This window comes from Mauremys reevesii, linkage group 10 (genome assembly GCF_016161935.1).
Source record: "Mauremys reevesii isolate NIE-2019 linkage group 10, ASM1616193v1, whole genome shotgun sequence".
Lineage (NCBI taxonomy): Eukaryota > Metazoa > Chordata > Testudines > Geoemydidae > Mauremys > Mauremys reevesii.
In genome coordinates, this window is record NC_052632.1 from 8,823,752 (window position 1) to 8,841,313 (window position 17,562).

The window sequence follows — 17,562 nt, forward strand, 5'->3', positions numbered from 1 at the left end:
ATATTCAATTGCACTTATGAGTTAGAACAATAAAGTCAAATCAGTTTAAAAGTTGGTATGCAGAGGCTTTGTAACCTGGGTCAAATTAGCATCCTTCTCTGAGGGTTTGGTGAGTGTTATGCATGATTCTTGGCACCTGAGTAACACGATGGACCTTGTGTAGGAAGTGCATAGAAGAGTTATAAGGCTAAATAAAACAAAATATGTAGAGTTTGGCTAATGGATGATGTAGGGAGACCGTCAATCATCGGTAAGTACACAGAGGATAGGGGATGGTCCTTTTCGTTGCACTTCCTTTTCCCACCAGTGCAGAAGAATAATTGTATAAGGTGGTACTAGAAGTAAGGAGTGTAAGAAACCAAACAAGAATTCATCAGGCAGTGTTTCTTAACAGTGAGATCTCAGATTGCACAATAGTCTCTAGTCTCTAAAGTCATCTAAAAGATCACCATTGGTTAGCTTTGTCCCCAGATAGTGACTCGTTAAGCGCAAAACAAGCCTCTAAATATAAACAGGAATACTTTAATGATTTAACTTCAAATGTTCCCGTGCAGTGTTTGCAAACCAAACATGGCAGCATTGTGTTTGGTGCCTGAGAACCTGAAGTTTAAATTAAGTAAAAGAAACAAAAAAAAAGTCAACAAAAGTGAAAAGTGGTTCATTCCCTCCTCCCCCCCCCCACCCCCCCCCCAGACTGAGAGTATCTCTCCTAGCAGGACAAAACACAAGAATATACTGTGTGGAAGAATCCCGTGTTATCAGGGACTATAAGGAATGTCTCCAGTTGCTGATTTCTATGAATTCTGCAATTAACTTCCGCTGCCCACAGTATGCACCTTACAAAGGGATACTTTTAGTTACCACTTAAATATTTGCAGTAGGCGGTATGATGATGCAGGTAGCTTTTTGACAGTTTTAAAAGATGTCACTCGCTGAGCTAGCTGCCCCTTATCTGGCATCTCTGAGAGCATTCCCTCAGGTGTAGAGCCTTGGGCCTTTACCTCTGCTTGGGTGAAAATTCCACAATTCGCCCACTCTTACACAAGGGTACTGTAGACCAGTCCTGGGCTATGTCAACTACTCCTGCCATGTAGATCCAACTGAGTTCAAGAACGTACAGTTCTTGTCTTTGGAAGTCTGTGACCAGTGGTATACAGTGACCAGACAGCGTTCTTAAAACCAGCATAGCTTCTACAGACACCCCTAGAGGGCTTTTTTTGTCTCAGGCCTGCTGTACACTTAAAAATTAGATTGACCTAACTGTGTTGCTCAGGGCTGTGAAAAGTTTTTCTCCCTGAGTGCCGTGGTTAGGTCAACTTAACTCCCTATATAGACGCAGTTGATTGACAGAAGAATTCTTCCTTTGACCTAGCTGCCACCTCTTGCAGAAGTGGATTAACTACATAGGTGGAAAACCACCTTCTGTTGATGTAGGAAGTGTTTACGCTGTGCTGCTACAGTGACACAGCCTCAGCAGTGCCAGTGTAGTGTCTCTAGGGCAGATGTAGCCTCCATCTGGTACCCTGCAACAAGTACTGCTTCTCTGGAATTTGTCCCTTTTAATCCTATCAGAGTTGCTCTGTTATGTGGTTTCCGGGCTTTTTTCTGTTTGCTGAAAAAGAGTTGTGTAGGTTGGCTGAAGACTGAGGCAAAATCATCAGTGATAATAGTTCTGACATTGTCTCTTAACAGCTCTTTAGTGTTTGCTTAGGAATGGCTCTCTTGAACCATTCTTTCTCTTCTTTCTTGTTTTTCCAGACAGCCATCTATTGAGTTCACCCAGTGTAGTCATACAGTAAACATCCCAAATGTCAAGGCTAACATACAGTATTCATAAATTATGACAGGACAGCTCCAAATCTGTCACACATAGTAAGCATTTCTGTTGCTGTGAAAGAGATGAGAGTTTTGGAAATGGCTGACTTTATGAATGTTGTAAATCCGAGGCGCAGGCACTGCTGGACAGCAAATGTGCTGCTCTAGACCAAATTCTTTAATAAGGACCTCCTATGGATTTAAGCTGAAAACACATGATGAGAAGGAAGTGGCTCCATAGGGAATAAACAACAAAACACTGTTTAGAAGTTGTGCTGATCTCCCAGATGGACACATGGCTCTGTGTTGACCTTACTGAAGGATGATCTTATCTAATCATCTTTATTAGTGGAGTTTGGGAGGAGAGCAACAGCACCATATTCAGAAGCATCAAGTGCTAGCTGACTGTGAGTAATAATAGTTAAGGCTACATTTTAGTCACAGGTATTTTTAGTAAAAGTCATGAACAGGTCATGGGCAGCAAACAAAAATTCACGGCCCATGATCTGTCCATAACTTTTACTGTATACCCCTAATTAAAACTTGGGCCGGGGGGGGAGGGGGGCTGCGGATGCTCTGGGGCAGGGGAGGTGGCCATGGGTTCTGTGGGGAGATGTGTCCGGTGTGTGGCCCAGGACCCCGCTGGTGCTGGGGGGAGGGTTGGTGGGGCTGGCAGGGTCTCTACCGGGCTCCGCGTGTCCCTGCAGCTCCTAGGAGGAGGAGTGGCCTAGGGGCACTGTGCACTGCTCCCACCACAAGTGCTGGCTCCACAGCTCCCATTGACTGGGAACAGCAGCCAATGAAAGCTGCAGGGGCGGTGCATGGAGCCCTCTGGTCCCTCCACTTAAGAGCTGCAGAGATGTGCTGGGCCCCTGGTAAGCGCTGCCCCACACCCCAGACTGCTGCTACTGGCCCAGGCGCTGCCTGAGTCGGCCTCTGCAGAAGTCACGGAGGTCATGGAAATTCATGGGATTCATGCCTTCCGTGACGGACACGCAGCCTTAGTAATAGCTGTATAGAAAGACTCTCCTCACTTATTTAAGGGGAGCATGCTGAGAATTGGCCATGATTGGTCCAGTGAGACTTTGTTTTGGCTGCTGTTGTGTGGTGGGTAGGTTATCTCACTTAAAATTGGGTCAAAGAAAACCCAGGTCCATTTGTTCATTCTCTATCTTTCTGAACAGCACTGGAATCAGCTGTTGGTAAACAGGATAACGTCCACTCTGTAGAAGTCATCCAGCAGGTTGTTAACTGGAGGATTTATTCTGTTTGCTACCAGCATGTGCCAAGTTTCAGTGGGGGCAAGGGGTTGGGTGGCCCATGCCTTTCCTAATCCTACAAAGCATCCGAGCTCTCTGGGACACAAGCTGCTTCTCCCTTCCTCATCCTCAAGGAATGGCGACAACATAGACTCCCAGGCTGGTAAACCTTATGAGACTTGGATATTTTTCTGCCCCCAGTGTCCAGCACTTTTTCCAGCATCCTATCCAAAGTACCCCTTAAAATTGTATCTAAGGTCCTTGGGGGAGACTCCTTGATCTGACGTGGCCAAAATGAGGTGTTTATCAGGCTGGTCGAGTCCTCTGTAGGAAGTGTGGGACACTGATGTAATGCAGGGCCTTGGCAAGAGAGAAGTTAAAGAGGAAGAATGGAGGGAAATCCTGGGGCCTCTGAGAATGAGATAGTCTTGCCTCCCTCTGTATTGACCCATTGGTACACAAACCAGGAGAAATACAAATGCAGAGTTGATTTCCAGATTACTATTTAGTTCACTGGACAAAAGTGAAGCTCTGTCCTAAGATTCAGGTCTAATAAAATCATAGAAGTGCAGGACTGGAAGGGACCTCAAGCGGTCATCTAGTCCAGTCCCCTGCACTCATGGCAGGACTAAGTATTATCTAACAGTGTGGCTAGAGAGAACCTGCTCATCACAGAGCCTTTTGGGTTCAAGCAGGCCTCTAGCTTGATAAAGGAGCTTTGCACCCGGGTTTCAGCGGCCTCAAAGGAGACCTTTTTTCCCATTCAGCAGAGCGACAGGAGAAGCTCTTAAAGGTGTGGTGACCATTAATGTCTTCTGGGGGGATCACCGAGACCACTTTGTGCGTAGGACGTCTTGGATTTCATAAAATTAAAGCTAAAGCCACTGACAAATGGGATTTAAAATGAAAGGAATTGTATGTTTTGAAAAACACTGTGTTCCTTTAAACACTTTCTAAATGGAGTAACTGGAAGAAATACAAAATTTGGAAGTAAAAGCCAGACAGTGATGAACTGATTTCGGGTTGCTTTGAGGTAACAGTCTCTCACATAAAACAGTGAACGTGTTTGAGGTGTGGGTCATGCCCTTTAATTCTTAAGCTTGAATAAATAAGTTACCAGAAATGTGGTGGCAATGTAGGCCCAAGTACTGAACAGCAAGGTTCATGCTGATTTGCCCCATGGAGACAGCCATTTTGCACGGAAGCCGTTGCTGTCATCTTGTTTTGTCTCTCTTCTTGCCCTTTACCAAGAGGCAAAGCCATTAAACCATAATTGGTTTGTTGACTTAAATAAGTGTTTGGCAGATGTGTATGAAGAGGGATTATAATAGGATTTCAAAGTCTCCTGTTTCATGGAAGGCCAGAAATAATGCAAAAGAGAGACAAAAACCCGCTTCACAAAATAGCCATTGTGGGATGATTGACTCCATGATTTCTAAAAATTATATATAAGATATTTCTAAATATATGTGATTTGGAGATTTGAACTGTACAGGCGAGTCTCATCTTACGCTGCGGTTACGTTCTGCTGTCAACGCGTAAAGCGAAAATCACATATAGTCAAAATTACATTGAGTGTAATGGCGGGCGGAATCGCCCTCACTACAGGTTCAGTATTAAAATTGTTATTTTTCTTTTTTTTTGGTTTTTGCCGACTGCGCAAAGCTGAATTTGCACATGTTAAATGTGTGTAAGATGAGACTCACCTGTATTCTATTTAGATGACTTAATCTGTTCAAGATTGTTATTTTCTAAACAGGTGGTTACTATTCGGAAAGATGACTGCTAGGAATGTGATTAAATTTGTTGCTTTGCTGATGTTCTAAGACCATGGAAAGTTTTGAAGTTCTGTGAATAAGCAGACACAAGTTACCTAATTCCTGCCCCTCTCATCCCAAGCCCATCATAAAGAGGCAGAAATGTAATTGGGGGGGGGGGAACCCTCTTATTTTCATGCTTGAATATCTTACAGTACAACCAAGTGGATTTTATCAAACTTATTCATACTTTTTTTTTTAAGGCCAGAAGGGACCATTAGATCATCTAATCTGACATCCTGTATGTCACAGGCCATTACATTTCACCTAGTTACCTCTGTATTGAGCCCAATAATGTGAGTTTGGCTAAAGCATCTCTTCCGGAAAGACACCCAGTCTTGACCTGGAGACATAGAGATGGAGAAACTTCTCTTGGCAGGTGGTTCCCAGGGTTAATCACCCTAACTGTTTAGTTAAAAAATTGTCTTTTCAGAATTGACCTCTGTGTCGAGAATAAGCATGATAAATTGCAGCAATAGAGGAGACAAGTTTGGAAAGTTGGAAACAGCTGGAGGGAAATGAATGTGTCATCTTATCAGTAACTATACTGGTTGTTATATTAGTCTACTAAAAGGAATAGCTATATTTTTAATGGAGTAATATTAACAGGCTATGCATATTAACTGCTTTGCAGCAGTACAGTGGGTTAGTTGCATGCATTGTGGCAAAATTTAGATGTGAATTTGAGAAATAAAGTTACTGTAGGTGAATTAAAAATATTTAGTAGTGAACACAAAGAAACCATACACTGCTGCATGTAAAATTTATAAAGGACATTGTAGTGTGTTTCTGTCCATTTGAGAGACCAGTTTATATTGTAAATCTAAACACACAGTCCCTAAGTGTGGTCCAAAGAAAACACAACATGGCCAGATTGAAACTGTAGTAGTCTTTGATCTCAGATTAATTTGTTTTTCATATAATCCATTTCAGGACAGTGAACAAAAGTGAGGAAAAGATGATGCATTATGTAGTAACTGACTTTCATGGACAATGTGAACTTCTAAAAGAAATGAGACAGCAAAGCAAAACAGTGGCCAAACTTAAATAAAAAGGTCTTTTTTCATTTACCCCATGAACTTGGAGACATTTCCCCTTTACCAGAAAGGTAGAATTTTCCAGGTGTAATATGAAACAAGGGGTTTTCCCTGTTTGCTGCTCTGTGTTTTTCATTATCTTCATTATTAGTTCTACAAAATATATAATTTAATAGATAAACTAAAAGAAGCCAGTTCTTACATTAAGAAATGTCAGTTGCACGTTCACATGTTAGCAATTGCTCCAACATTGAAACCCACTGGACTCCATCGTTTTTCTTATTAGGAAGATGGTGTTTCATAATCGAGGTAAATGAGTTTATATTGTTGCCAGAAAGTCCTGATCCCTTACTGATGTATAAAAACATTAAGTATCTAAAATTAAGTAACTTTCAAGCAGAGGCAAACATAAAACTAAAAACAGTGACTCTCTAAGCCCAGTCTCGAAACATATACACGTGCACAGATCTTATAAGGCTTTAATAAGAGTTGCTGTCATTCCTCTTATAACTCAGCTGTTTTTTTTAAACCCCCTCACCCTGGAACTTGGCCTACAAAAGGTCAACTTAAGTGCACATTTTATTTCTTTAACAAAATGAAGATCTTGGAGCAGTCAAGCTTTCTAAAATTTTATTGCACTAAGAATAAATTCTGCTCCATTTCCTGTACCTTAATGGGAACTGTAGGGTACTTTCTCCTGTCAGCAGGTGGAGACAAAAAATAAACTGATTTAGTTAGAAAAACATTGCAGTTGTACCTCTCTGCTCTTTTTTGTGTGTCTCTTTCCAGAAAAGGAACAACCTGTGTTCGCATTATGACAGTATTCCCATTTTGTCAGAACAGACACTCTGGGATCAGGCCTACCCTGTCTTTTTGTTTTGGTTTTCTTTAAAAGGAAGTTTCATAAACTGCATGGTAAGACCATGCTATTGATCTTTTGTTGTGCTGTGTTGTGGCTTTCCCTCACAAGCTCAGGAGGAGAGGAACGGTGTTTGAGTTCTCTGGTAGAGGCTTGTCAGACTTGATGGGTCTTAACCAAGCAGAGAGAATAGATGAAGAGCAGATCTCAGAGATGGGAATCGCAGTGAAAGGAAAAAGGGGGCTAGATTAAAAATTGAGCTGAGGGATGTGGGGAGAGACTTGTAGAAGAATGACCAGTAAGCATGGTAGCCTAATCGTTGAGATGTATGATTAAAAACCAATATAGCAGGATTGTGAAGGAGCAGAGAATTGAAGACTCAGTTGAGTTCATTCTCCCTCTGCCTTCCCTTATACTGGGGAATTTCAGTTTCCAAGGCCATGGCTACACTTGCAGATTTGCAGCGCTGCAGCAGGGTGTGAAAAAAACACCCCCTCCAGCGCTGCAAGTTGCGGCGCTGCAAAGCGCCAGTGTGATCAGAGCCCCAGCGCTGTACGTTAATCCCCATAGGGAGGTGGAGTACGGACAGCGCTGGGAGAGCTCTCTCCCAGCGCTGGCGCTCCGACCACACTCGCGCTTCTACGTGCTGCCGTGGGAGCGCTCCCGTGGCAGCGCTGTGATGTTTCCAGTGTAGACATACCCCAAGACTGAAATTCAGGATCAGACCCAAAGCTAAGTCTTTCTCTACTGCTCTAATTGCAGTTGTTCCATTTCACACGATTTTAATGTTTGCCTGGAGAGACCTTTCTAAGCTGGCAATTGTAGGTGCCAGTCTGTCTGCTCATCCAAATCCTGAACGACAGACAGTGCTAGAAACCTTGATTTGTTTCCATGCTCAGACATCCTAGAATTCCTCTGACAGATTTCTCCCTTCCCTTTACAGCTTTTATCATAGGTTTTATGGATTGGATTTCTTTAACTCTTGTAGTCGGGCTTCTGAATGTGGGTGATGCCAGCTTCATCAACCTTTGCTCCTCATCTTGCCCACCTTTTCTTCCGTCAGCTAATACCATGACACTTGCGCTCGGCAGGGCAATAGTTTGGCTTTAGTCAGACAGTACTGTAGTGTGTACTAAGATAGAAAGTGCCTGTCTCGTTCTGCTGCTCCAAAAGTCCAAGTGTCTCTCACTGGTACGCTAGATTTTAAAGCTGCTATGATTTAAGCATGTTCATGTTTCAGATCCTTTGTTAACTTGCGGTAATAGTCTTAGCTAGATGTTTGGCGGCAACAGGACTGCCTTCTGTTGCTAAAGCAATCTGTGAAGCTCTGGACAGTTTTTGTTGGTATTAGAATTTGAGTTACTGGCTCCTTTGCTTGTGTTTAGACCAAACTCTCTTCTCAGGGAAAGTTGGTGGTAAAATAATTAAGTTTAATATGCATAAAACAAGACACATAACCTCCCAATCCAACTAGATCCCTTGGTAAGCTTGCTTTAAACAAACTGCCATTTTACTTCCTCCTCTTCCTTTAGCTCACAATGCCTTATTTCTATTGTCCGTATTAGAGCATCCTTTTTCCATTTCTTCCACCAAATACCTCAAAGATCAATGTTGTCAGTGAGTTCAAGAACAGCTGACTCTTGGGCTCTCATCCCTGCGCTTTGTGGGTTTTAGGTGGTTTCTTGTTCCCTAGAGAAGACCATGCATCTTTGTTTTATATTTATAGAGAGCTGCTTATGTAGTTAATTCTTGTATTTATTAATACAATCTTTCCCGTCTATTTTGAGTGATTATTGTGGCATTGACATAACAGAGGGCTTTTTCTGTTAAGTTTTTTTCCTTTTGTATGCATTTTCTCTCCAGATGTGAAAAGTCGGACAACTTAAGTTGGTTATGAAGCTTTCTCCCCATATTTTGTTTTTTTCCTGTCCTGTTGACAGCTGACTTCATGAGAATACATTGGGTTCAATCTAGTGTTTTCAAGGGAAATTCCTCATTATGACTCAAATAAGTATTCTTGTAAATAAGTCTGTTGTTTATCCTGTTTTTCTTAGGGCTTCAGGAACTCCACTCTGGGTTTGTGCCAGAATTAGTGAAACTTGGGTTCACTGGAGTGCATGCAAACAGGAACTCCATGAATTAGAAACAAGTCAGAGCACTTTCTTTTCCTAATGCTTGCAGAACAGGAAGTGCTGAGTAGCATTGTGTATATTTGTAGTGTTACAGATCTTTTGTAAGCTCCTATGTTCTGGTGTGGGGACCAAGTTGGCTTGAGAACCTGGGAAAGTAGAGTAGGTTTTGGTGTTGTGAATGGTTTGCGGATTTAGAGGGTTGAAGCCAAATATACTGTGTTCTCCAATGCTTTAGTTTCTTCTCAGCTTTAAATTAGTAACCTAAGGATTAAAGTTTTATTTATAATTTTTTTCGGTGTAGTCCTCTCATTAAACTCACTGGGAATCATATGATTGAAATCCCAGCCCATCACCATTGAAAAGATCACCCCTAAAAGTTATGACCTGTTTTGTTGAAGTAATTGAAGCACTATGCGTTCTGTTCTTATTCCATGGTAAAATCCAGGCTCGCTTGCAGCAGCAGTAAGAAAGCATCAGTTTTGTACCCACGGCAGAAGATGGGTGTGCTTCTAGTGCTCTTCTTTTGCATGTAGTATTAACATTGATCAGTTAAATGAGATAAAATGAAAGCGGCATATTCAATAGTAGGCCCAAATTATGTGCTTATTATTATTTTAAAATTACAGCTTAATTGTGGAGTTAAAATTTTATGGCAAACCAAATGTTCAGTCAGAGCTGTTTCAATTTAATTTGCCTTAATTTTGTTTTAAAGCTTAAAAACTTGTTTTAAGTTGATTAAGGATTTCTTTTTTTTCCTTGTGTTTTCAGTTTGTGGGCCAAATGTCGACATTCGCAATGATATCCATGAGCTGAAGCGCTTAGAGAACTGCACGGTAATTGAGGGTTTCCTCCAGATTCTGCTGATCTCCAAGGCAGAGGACTACCGCAACTTCCGCTTCCCAAAGCTCACAGTTATCACCGACTACTTGCTGCTGTTCCGCGTGGCAGGCTTAGAGAGCCTCAGCGATCTCTTTCCCAACCTCACAGTCATTCGCGGGAGGAACCTCTTCTACAACTATGCCCTGGTTATCTTTGAGATGACTAACCTCAAAGAAATTGGGCTTTACAATCTGAGGAACATCACCCGTGGGGCCATCCGGATCGAGAAAAACTCTGACCTGTGTTACCTCTCCACGGTGGACTGGTCTCTGATACTAGATGCAGTGTCCAACAACTACATAGTTGGGAATAAACCTCCAAAGGAGTGCGGGGACTTGTGTCCAGGGACGATGGAAGAGAAGCCATTGTGTGAGAAGACCTCCATTAACAATGAGTACAACTACCGCTGCTGGACCACCAACCACTGCCAGAAAAGTAAGAGTTGAATAGATTGCCAAATTCAAATGCAATTTTTTGTGTGTGTGCCTCTTCCTAAAATAAATAGCTCAATTTTTTTAAGGTTTAATTCTGCCTTTTCATATAAGCTTTGTTTCAGTACTATTGGGTACCACTGAAGTTAATGTCTTCTCTAATCAGTAGTATTTCATGTAACTCCATGGGCAACTGTTTAGCTGTTTCCATAGTGAATATTTAATTTTTCATGTTTGAAAGAAAAATTGTGATTCAAGGCTGATAAGTGGTTCAATAAAACTGGAGGCAAGAATAGCTCCTTCGCAGCAGCTGGCTTTGGCAGGATAACTAGTTCAATCAGTAGTGTCGCTGGGTTCCTGAGCGCAAGTGCATTCCTCAAACCCTGCTTAATGAGAACTGTTCTACAACAAATCTGTCTGAATGTTCATTTCTTATAATGTTCAGTTTGCAGGTGGTGGCTGTGGGAAGGTTCTTGTGCTCAGGACCAAAGCACCCCATTGCTTTCAATGGGCTTTGGACAAGGCCCGAAGTTTTCCATCAGAATTTGCATTTTGAGAGCCTCCAGAGTCTTTTGTATAAATAAGTTTCACCACTGAAGGTCTTTATTAAGACTTTACGTAACTGTCTGAAATTTTCTCTACGTTAAATAATATGGGATGCCTATTCTTGTGGGTAAAATCCACTTGATAGGAATGTTAGAAAACCTGGGCTTCATCAGCCCTTATTTTTAAAAAGCTACTTTTTAAAGAGAGAGAATTCCTCCTGATTTTTTTGTATTATTATTGAGGAGTACGGTTATTGTCAAAGACTGCTGGTACAGTACTATTAATAATTAGTATAATCGTTAAAGATGTTTGGTCTGTAATGTATAACTAGACAAACATTTCAAACAAAACCTCATCTTAACTAACTCCTCTGGGAAGGGGAAAAATAAGTTGCATCTCTTTCCCTGTAGCTCTGTATTGACAGAACCACTTCTAGATGAGCCACAAATAGTCCATAGTATCATGATTTCTGTTTCCATACTTGCAGGATCACAATAGTGACATTGACTGCTTGCTTGTTGTGCTGATTAAAATCTTCAGTGACAGCCAATAAGGGAGTTTCCATCCTACAGCATGCCGAATTCCACAGGTTGAATGTCCATTGTATGAAGAAGTCCTTTCTTTGGTTTGTTTTAAACCGGCTGACTATTTATTTCATAGGTTGCGCTCTCATTTTTATGTAATTATCAGTTGTGTACATAATTTATGATTTAAAAATTAGTCATGGAGAACTCAGGCGTACAAGAAATATTGTATTCTCAATGCTCACAAGGAAAGAGGAATCGTGTAGAGAAACTGAGATGTGCTGTTACTGCTGCTGAATGGACAACAACAATGGGAGGTCACTTCAGGTTGTATTTTAAATCCGGTTGTTAAAGGGGAGCTATAATCCACCCTCCTTTTAAATGTCTGTGTAAGCTTTCCCCCCACCCCCACCCCTTTTCACACTTCTCCCCATGGCATAATGGTAAAATGGACTAACTGCAAACATTTTTTTCAGCAGTCTTGGGACCCTGTTATCTCCTTGCAAGTGGAATGCTGTGCGTGGAATGCATTCCACTGGCAGTGAAAAGATGAGAGTCTGAGCTAATGGAACGTTGGGGACCAGTTGGTCAATTTTACAGCTGTACCATAATAGCGGACAAAGAAAAATTCCATTTTAAACTACTTGAAGCCCAGAAGGACCCTGTGCGGGGCCGTTAGAGGGCAGATAAACAAAGGCACTATCCTGCAAACACATGGTGTATGTCATGTCTACACTGAAGCTGGTAGCAAGCCTCCCAGCCTTGATAGAGGCTGGGATTGTTGGCTGGGATTGTGCCACCGTGCTAAAAAATGCTGTGTTTATTGCAGCACCAGCGGAGGCATGGGCTAGCCACTGAGCTTGGTCCCACGGGGCAGGGTAGGCTTGAGCCCGAGACTGCGCCAGTGTCCCAATGTCCACACAGCTATTCTTATTGTGCTGTCTTACAAGCCCTTGCTAGCGCAAGTCTGTCTGCCCAGGCTTGCTTCCATCTGCAGTGTACCCTTAGACGTAGGCCTAACTTGACTTGCATGAGGAGTCCCATTGTGAGTTCAATGGGATTGCTCATGTGAGTAAAATTATACACATCTGTAAGTGTTTACAAGACTCAGGCTACAGACTGGAATCTCTTTTGGTATTATGTTTGTCTCCTTTCCCTCCCACCCTCCATGATCTTCTACCAAGTGTAGCTAATATATGTTAAGGAATTTTTTTCTATTAATAAGTCAGTGTTTGTAATATAGTCTGAAGTTTTAAATAGTCAATGAGAGAATTGATATGCTGGCTTGCATTGAAGTTGTACTTGTCTCTGTTTGCAGTCTCGTTCTTATCTGTTGTGGCACTGTTTATCTCTTCTGATAGCAGGCATAGACAAAAACAAACGGCAGAACTTGGTCTCTTTGCACTTTTACAAATAGGGCAAACAAGCTCATAGTTTACTCAAATCACCACAATTGCACTGTAGGCTTTTTAAGTTTATCCTGTAAACTTCAGAAGGCTATGAGCCCAGCCTATCGTAGGAGTTAATTACAAGCAATAATCACTGGGAGGAGAAGTTCCCAAATTTTACCTGCAATCTTGGCTTGAGTTAAAGTAATGATGGTCAATACCACATTGTGAGAGAAGTTTCTGTACAAAAGAGGGTTGGAAAAGCCTATAGAGCATTGCAGCTGGGATCTCCACTGGGGAAGCTGAATCCCTCAGTATTTTGACAGGTTTCAGAGTAGCAGCCGTGTTAGTCTGTATCCGCAAAAAAACCAGGAGTACTTGTGGCACCTTAAAGACTAACAAATTTATTTAAGCATGAGCTTTCGTGAGCTACAGCTCACTTCTTCGGATGCATAGAATGGAACACACAGACAGGGGATATTTATACATACAGAGAACATGAAAAGGTGGAAGTATGCATACCAACAGGCAGAGTCTAATCAATTGAGATGATTAGATGAAAAGACTGGGAATGGTTGGGTCATTACACCAATTGAATCTATTTCCCTATGTTAAGTTCTCCTCACACCTTCTATGGGCCATCTTAATTATCACTTCAAAAAGTTTTTTTTCCTCCTGCTAACGATAGCTCATCTCAATTGATTAGACTCTGCCTGTTGGTATGCATACTTCCACCTTTTCATGTTCTCTGTATGTATAAATATCCCCTGTCTGTGTGTTCCATTCTATGCATCCGAAGAAGTGAGCTGTAGCTCACGAAAGCTCATGCTTAAATAAATTTGTTAGTCTTTAAGGTGCCACAAGTACTCCTGTTTTTTTTCAGTATTTTGAATATCTTGACAGGTCCACTAAGATGAGAAATTTAGACATCTTGCTGTGCAGTTCTACTCTTCTCCCCCTTCCCCCCCCCCCATAAAACCCTTTACAAATAACATTGTAGGGCTCTGTTTCTCTCAGTATTTTTGTAGGAAATAGTCAGTTTAATTTAAATAAATAAAATAAAAACCCCCAGCTTTTAGGTCTGCATAATTTAGTCTGAATCAGCAAGTCAGGCTTGGTTTGTTCCTTCTAAGGTATTACCACCAATAATAATGGTTCTGTAGGGCCAAATTTACATCTTCTGTGAAACCACTTAATTGTCTTCAGATTATGTCCTCGGTGATTCCTGTGCAGCCTCATTGCCTTTGCTGGCTTTGGAATGTGGTTTTGTTTTGTTTTGTTTTTTAAACCTTTTTCATAAGAATGTAAGACCAGCCATACTCGGTCAGACCAATGCTCCATCTAGCCCAGTATCATGTTTTCCAGTGGTAGCTGGTGCCAGATACTTCAGAGGGAATGAACAAAACAGGGCAATTTTGTGTGATCTATCCCTGTTATCAGTCCCAGCTTCAGGCAGTCGGAGGTTTAGGGACACTTGAGCATGCAGTTTCATCCCTGACCATCTTGGCTAATAGCCATCGATGGACCTGTTCTCCAGGAACTTAAATTCTTTTTTGAACCCCTGTTAAACTTTTGGCATTCACAACGTCCCATGGCAACAAATTCCACAGCTTGATTGTGCCTTGTGTGAAGAAGTCCTTCCTTTGGTTTGTTTTAAACGAGCTGCCTATTAATTTCATCGGCTGACCCTAGTTCTTGTGTTATGTGAAGGAGTAAATAACACTTCTCCATACACATTTTCCACATCCATGCATGATTTTATAGACCTCTGTCATACCCCACCCCCTTAGTCATCTCTTTGCATCGTTGTACAGTCCTGGGCTCTTTAATCTCTCTTCACATGGAAGCTGTTCCATCCCCCTAATAATTATTGTTGCCCTTCTCTGTACCTTTTCCAATGCAGTATATTTTTTTGAGATGGGGTGACCAGAACTGCATGCAGTATTCAAGGTGTGGACGTACCATGGAGTTATGTAGTGGCATTCTGATATTTTCATTTTTATCTATCCCTTTCCTAATGGTTCCTAACATTGTAAGCTCTTTTGAGTGGCACTGCACATTGAGCGGATGTTTCCAGGGAGCTATCCACAGTCGCTCCAAGATCTTTCTTGAGTGGGAGCAGCTAAATTAGACCCCGTCATTTTGTATGTACAGTTGGGATTGTTTTTTCCTCAATGTGCATTACTTTGCACTTATCAATACTGAATTTCATCTGCCATTTTGTCACCTAGTCACCCAGTTTAGTGAGACCCTCTCCATCTCTTCAATTTCACTCCCTTTTGCCTGTGTTAGCTTCTTAGTGCAAATCGGAGGACAAAACAGTAGAAAAAGGTGATGGTGTTTTCCTTGAAGTTAGCAGTTCTGACTCTGAATCCACGTCGGAGATAGATCTGTTGAAAAAGATGGTGCCGTATTTACATTGTCACAATACCACCATAAGGCTCAAGGAGATCAAATCACTGAAGAGGTAGTCGAAAGGAATCCTAAGAATAATTGTTGAAGATCAGGTCCTCATGTGGAAGTGGGAGAAGTGATGCTAGGGTTAGGATAGCATAGGGTGGAGAGCAGAAAAGGAAATGCCACAGCTATGTGTGTGAACCAAAGTTCTAATAATTAATAAAGAGCAAGAAACTTGGAACTTTTTATTGTTTTTGTTAATTGTAACAAGGCAGGGCAGCAAGGAAGAGGACTCTCTAATTTGCCAGCTATCCATCTAGAAGAGAACCACTGTCCTTTCTGAAGGAAAAACAAAGGAAGTATACATGTTCGATTGTTTAAAAGGGAGCTTCCTGTTTATCCTACTTGATTGTTTGAAGACACTAGCAATGAACTCCTAATCTGGAGAGAAATCTGTACAGAATTATGCAAGGATGTAAAAAAGACTAGAAACTAGGGCCCAGGGTTTTAAAGCTATTGAGGTGTTTCACCACTCAGCACTGCAAGGCCTAAGTGACTTAGGAGCCTGATACTAGTTTTCAAAAGTGAGCTCTGAAGGGCCTAAGTCATCTTTAAAAATGAGACTCTGGCTCCTATGTTACTTAGCCTTCCAGCGATGTATGGAGAACACCTAAATACCGTTTAAAAAGCTGGGCCTAGGAGTTGAAATATCTTCAAGTCTTTTATACTGCATTTTTTCTCCCAATAAAGCCATGAGGTCTACAATACTTTCTGATGAGTTTGTATTCTTCTTTTTATGTAATTTTTTTTGTAGCTGAAGATGATAAACATTGACATTCCCATTGCATGCCATAATGGTGATAGATAGAACTATGGAAATGCTGTATGTAGTCTTACCTTCATTTAATTGCTTACCCTTTTATGTTGGTTCCAGCTGTATAGTAGGGAGCAAGTATTAAGTACCTCTGTCCTTATTTAGAGCTTCCGTTAAAGGATATCAAATCAATGGGTAAATGTGGTGTGGGAACATTTAGTTCTTTCAGAAGGCTGGCTTCTGTTTAATTATGTCATTGAGCTGAAGTCAGTTTCTGTTTCCTCTTCTTTCTTGCTCACAAACAAAGGAACAGGCCTTTGCTTCCTTTGATATAACTTGCATGGGAACAATGTTGGAGGTGGAGGGAGGAGAGAGACTGGGTAGCAGTTCTGTGTTTTAAAGAAGCAGAGTAACGCTGACATTTTGATAATATGTAAGCTGGAGAAAATTTCCAACTTTTTGAAAAGCTTCAGTGCAAAGTTTCTGTGACGTCTTTGTCTGTTCTGTAGGCCCCCGGCTGGTCTATCTAGTGCACACTCCTACTTTTAACTGCCCTGACGCAGGGGAGTCCTAGCTCATTCCCTTTACAGCTCTCACACTGTTGCCCCTACTGTTGTCTCTGTGTGCACTCGGTTTTGGTCTGAGCTGAAGGGTGCTAGCTGTGCTGCATGCACGTCCTTCTGGCAGCAGAATCACAGAAAGTGGTGTTGCCTTCCGGAATAGGAGTGTTTGGATTGTTGCCAGCAGCTGTTGTGAGGGATGGGTTAAACAATGGCAAATTTACAGGCGATGGTCAAGGATAGCATCATGTAAACACACTGGTGACATTTTCAAGGGAGCGCCACATTCATTTGTGATTTGTCCAACACTGAAAGCAGGTTAAGCATTGTTAAGCCTTCCAGTGCGCAGATCAGTTCGTCCTTCTGTTTTGTTCAAAACAAACCAACGTTTCTCTTTTGTACTAGTCCAGATGTTCATTATATCTCCTTCAATCAAGCAGATGCAACCCGTGGGCTGAAATTTCAGGTGACTTCTTCCTAGGCCCAGAACTGCAGATGGACAGTTGTCCTGAATGCCCTGGGTAAAAGGGGTTATATTCTGTCTCCAGCAGGGGGAAAAAAAACCCTTGATGGTGAGCCCTGGGCCTCTCAAAGACAGGATTCCTTGTGTGTGTGAAGGGCTCTAGCATTAGGCTTTTTGGAGAAAACTAACTGAAGCAGAAGGTGTCTAGCTGAGGATATGGAGGCTGTTGGCATCCTTCTCACCTGATTCCTTCTTCCAAAGTGCAGAGGTAAAAGCACTTGGGGCCATGTCTTATGAGCACGTTCTTTGTTCTAAAGATTTTTTTTTTCTTTGCATGATCACTGTAGACAGCAGTGAGTATATGGGATTGACATATGAATCAGCCGGGACAAAGCTTGCCTTTGTAACACCATTTGAAATGACTCATGATTCCTCACCCCCTGCCAAGTCATGGCATTTTGTCACCAACTGTCAAGGTGGATAAGGTGTTAAAAGGCCTCAGGGGATCCAGAGCTTGGCTCCTGCCACTAACCTCTGCTGTAGAGGATCTCAGGAGACATTGCTTTTCTAATGCAGCAGGTCTTGCTTAATTTGAGACACTTCCAAGTGTTACAGAAACTTCCTGCTACACTTGCTTCATT

General features: G+C 41.8%; 1 protein-coding gene across 1 annotated transcript in view; it reads left to right on the plus strand.

Moving 5' to 3' along the window:
• IGF1R (insulin like growth factor 1 receptor) overlaps window positions 1–17,562 on the plus strand; it is a 260,419-nt gene that overhangs the window by 24,195 nt on the left and 218,662 nt on the right. Inside the window, exon 2 of the mRNA XM_039490284.1 lies at window positions 9,688–10,233. Coding sequence (XP_039346218.1) covers window positions 9,688–10,233 — 546 coding nt within the window. The remainder of the gene's footprint in view (window positions 1–9,687; window positions 10,234–17,562) is intronic.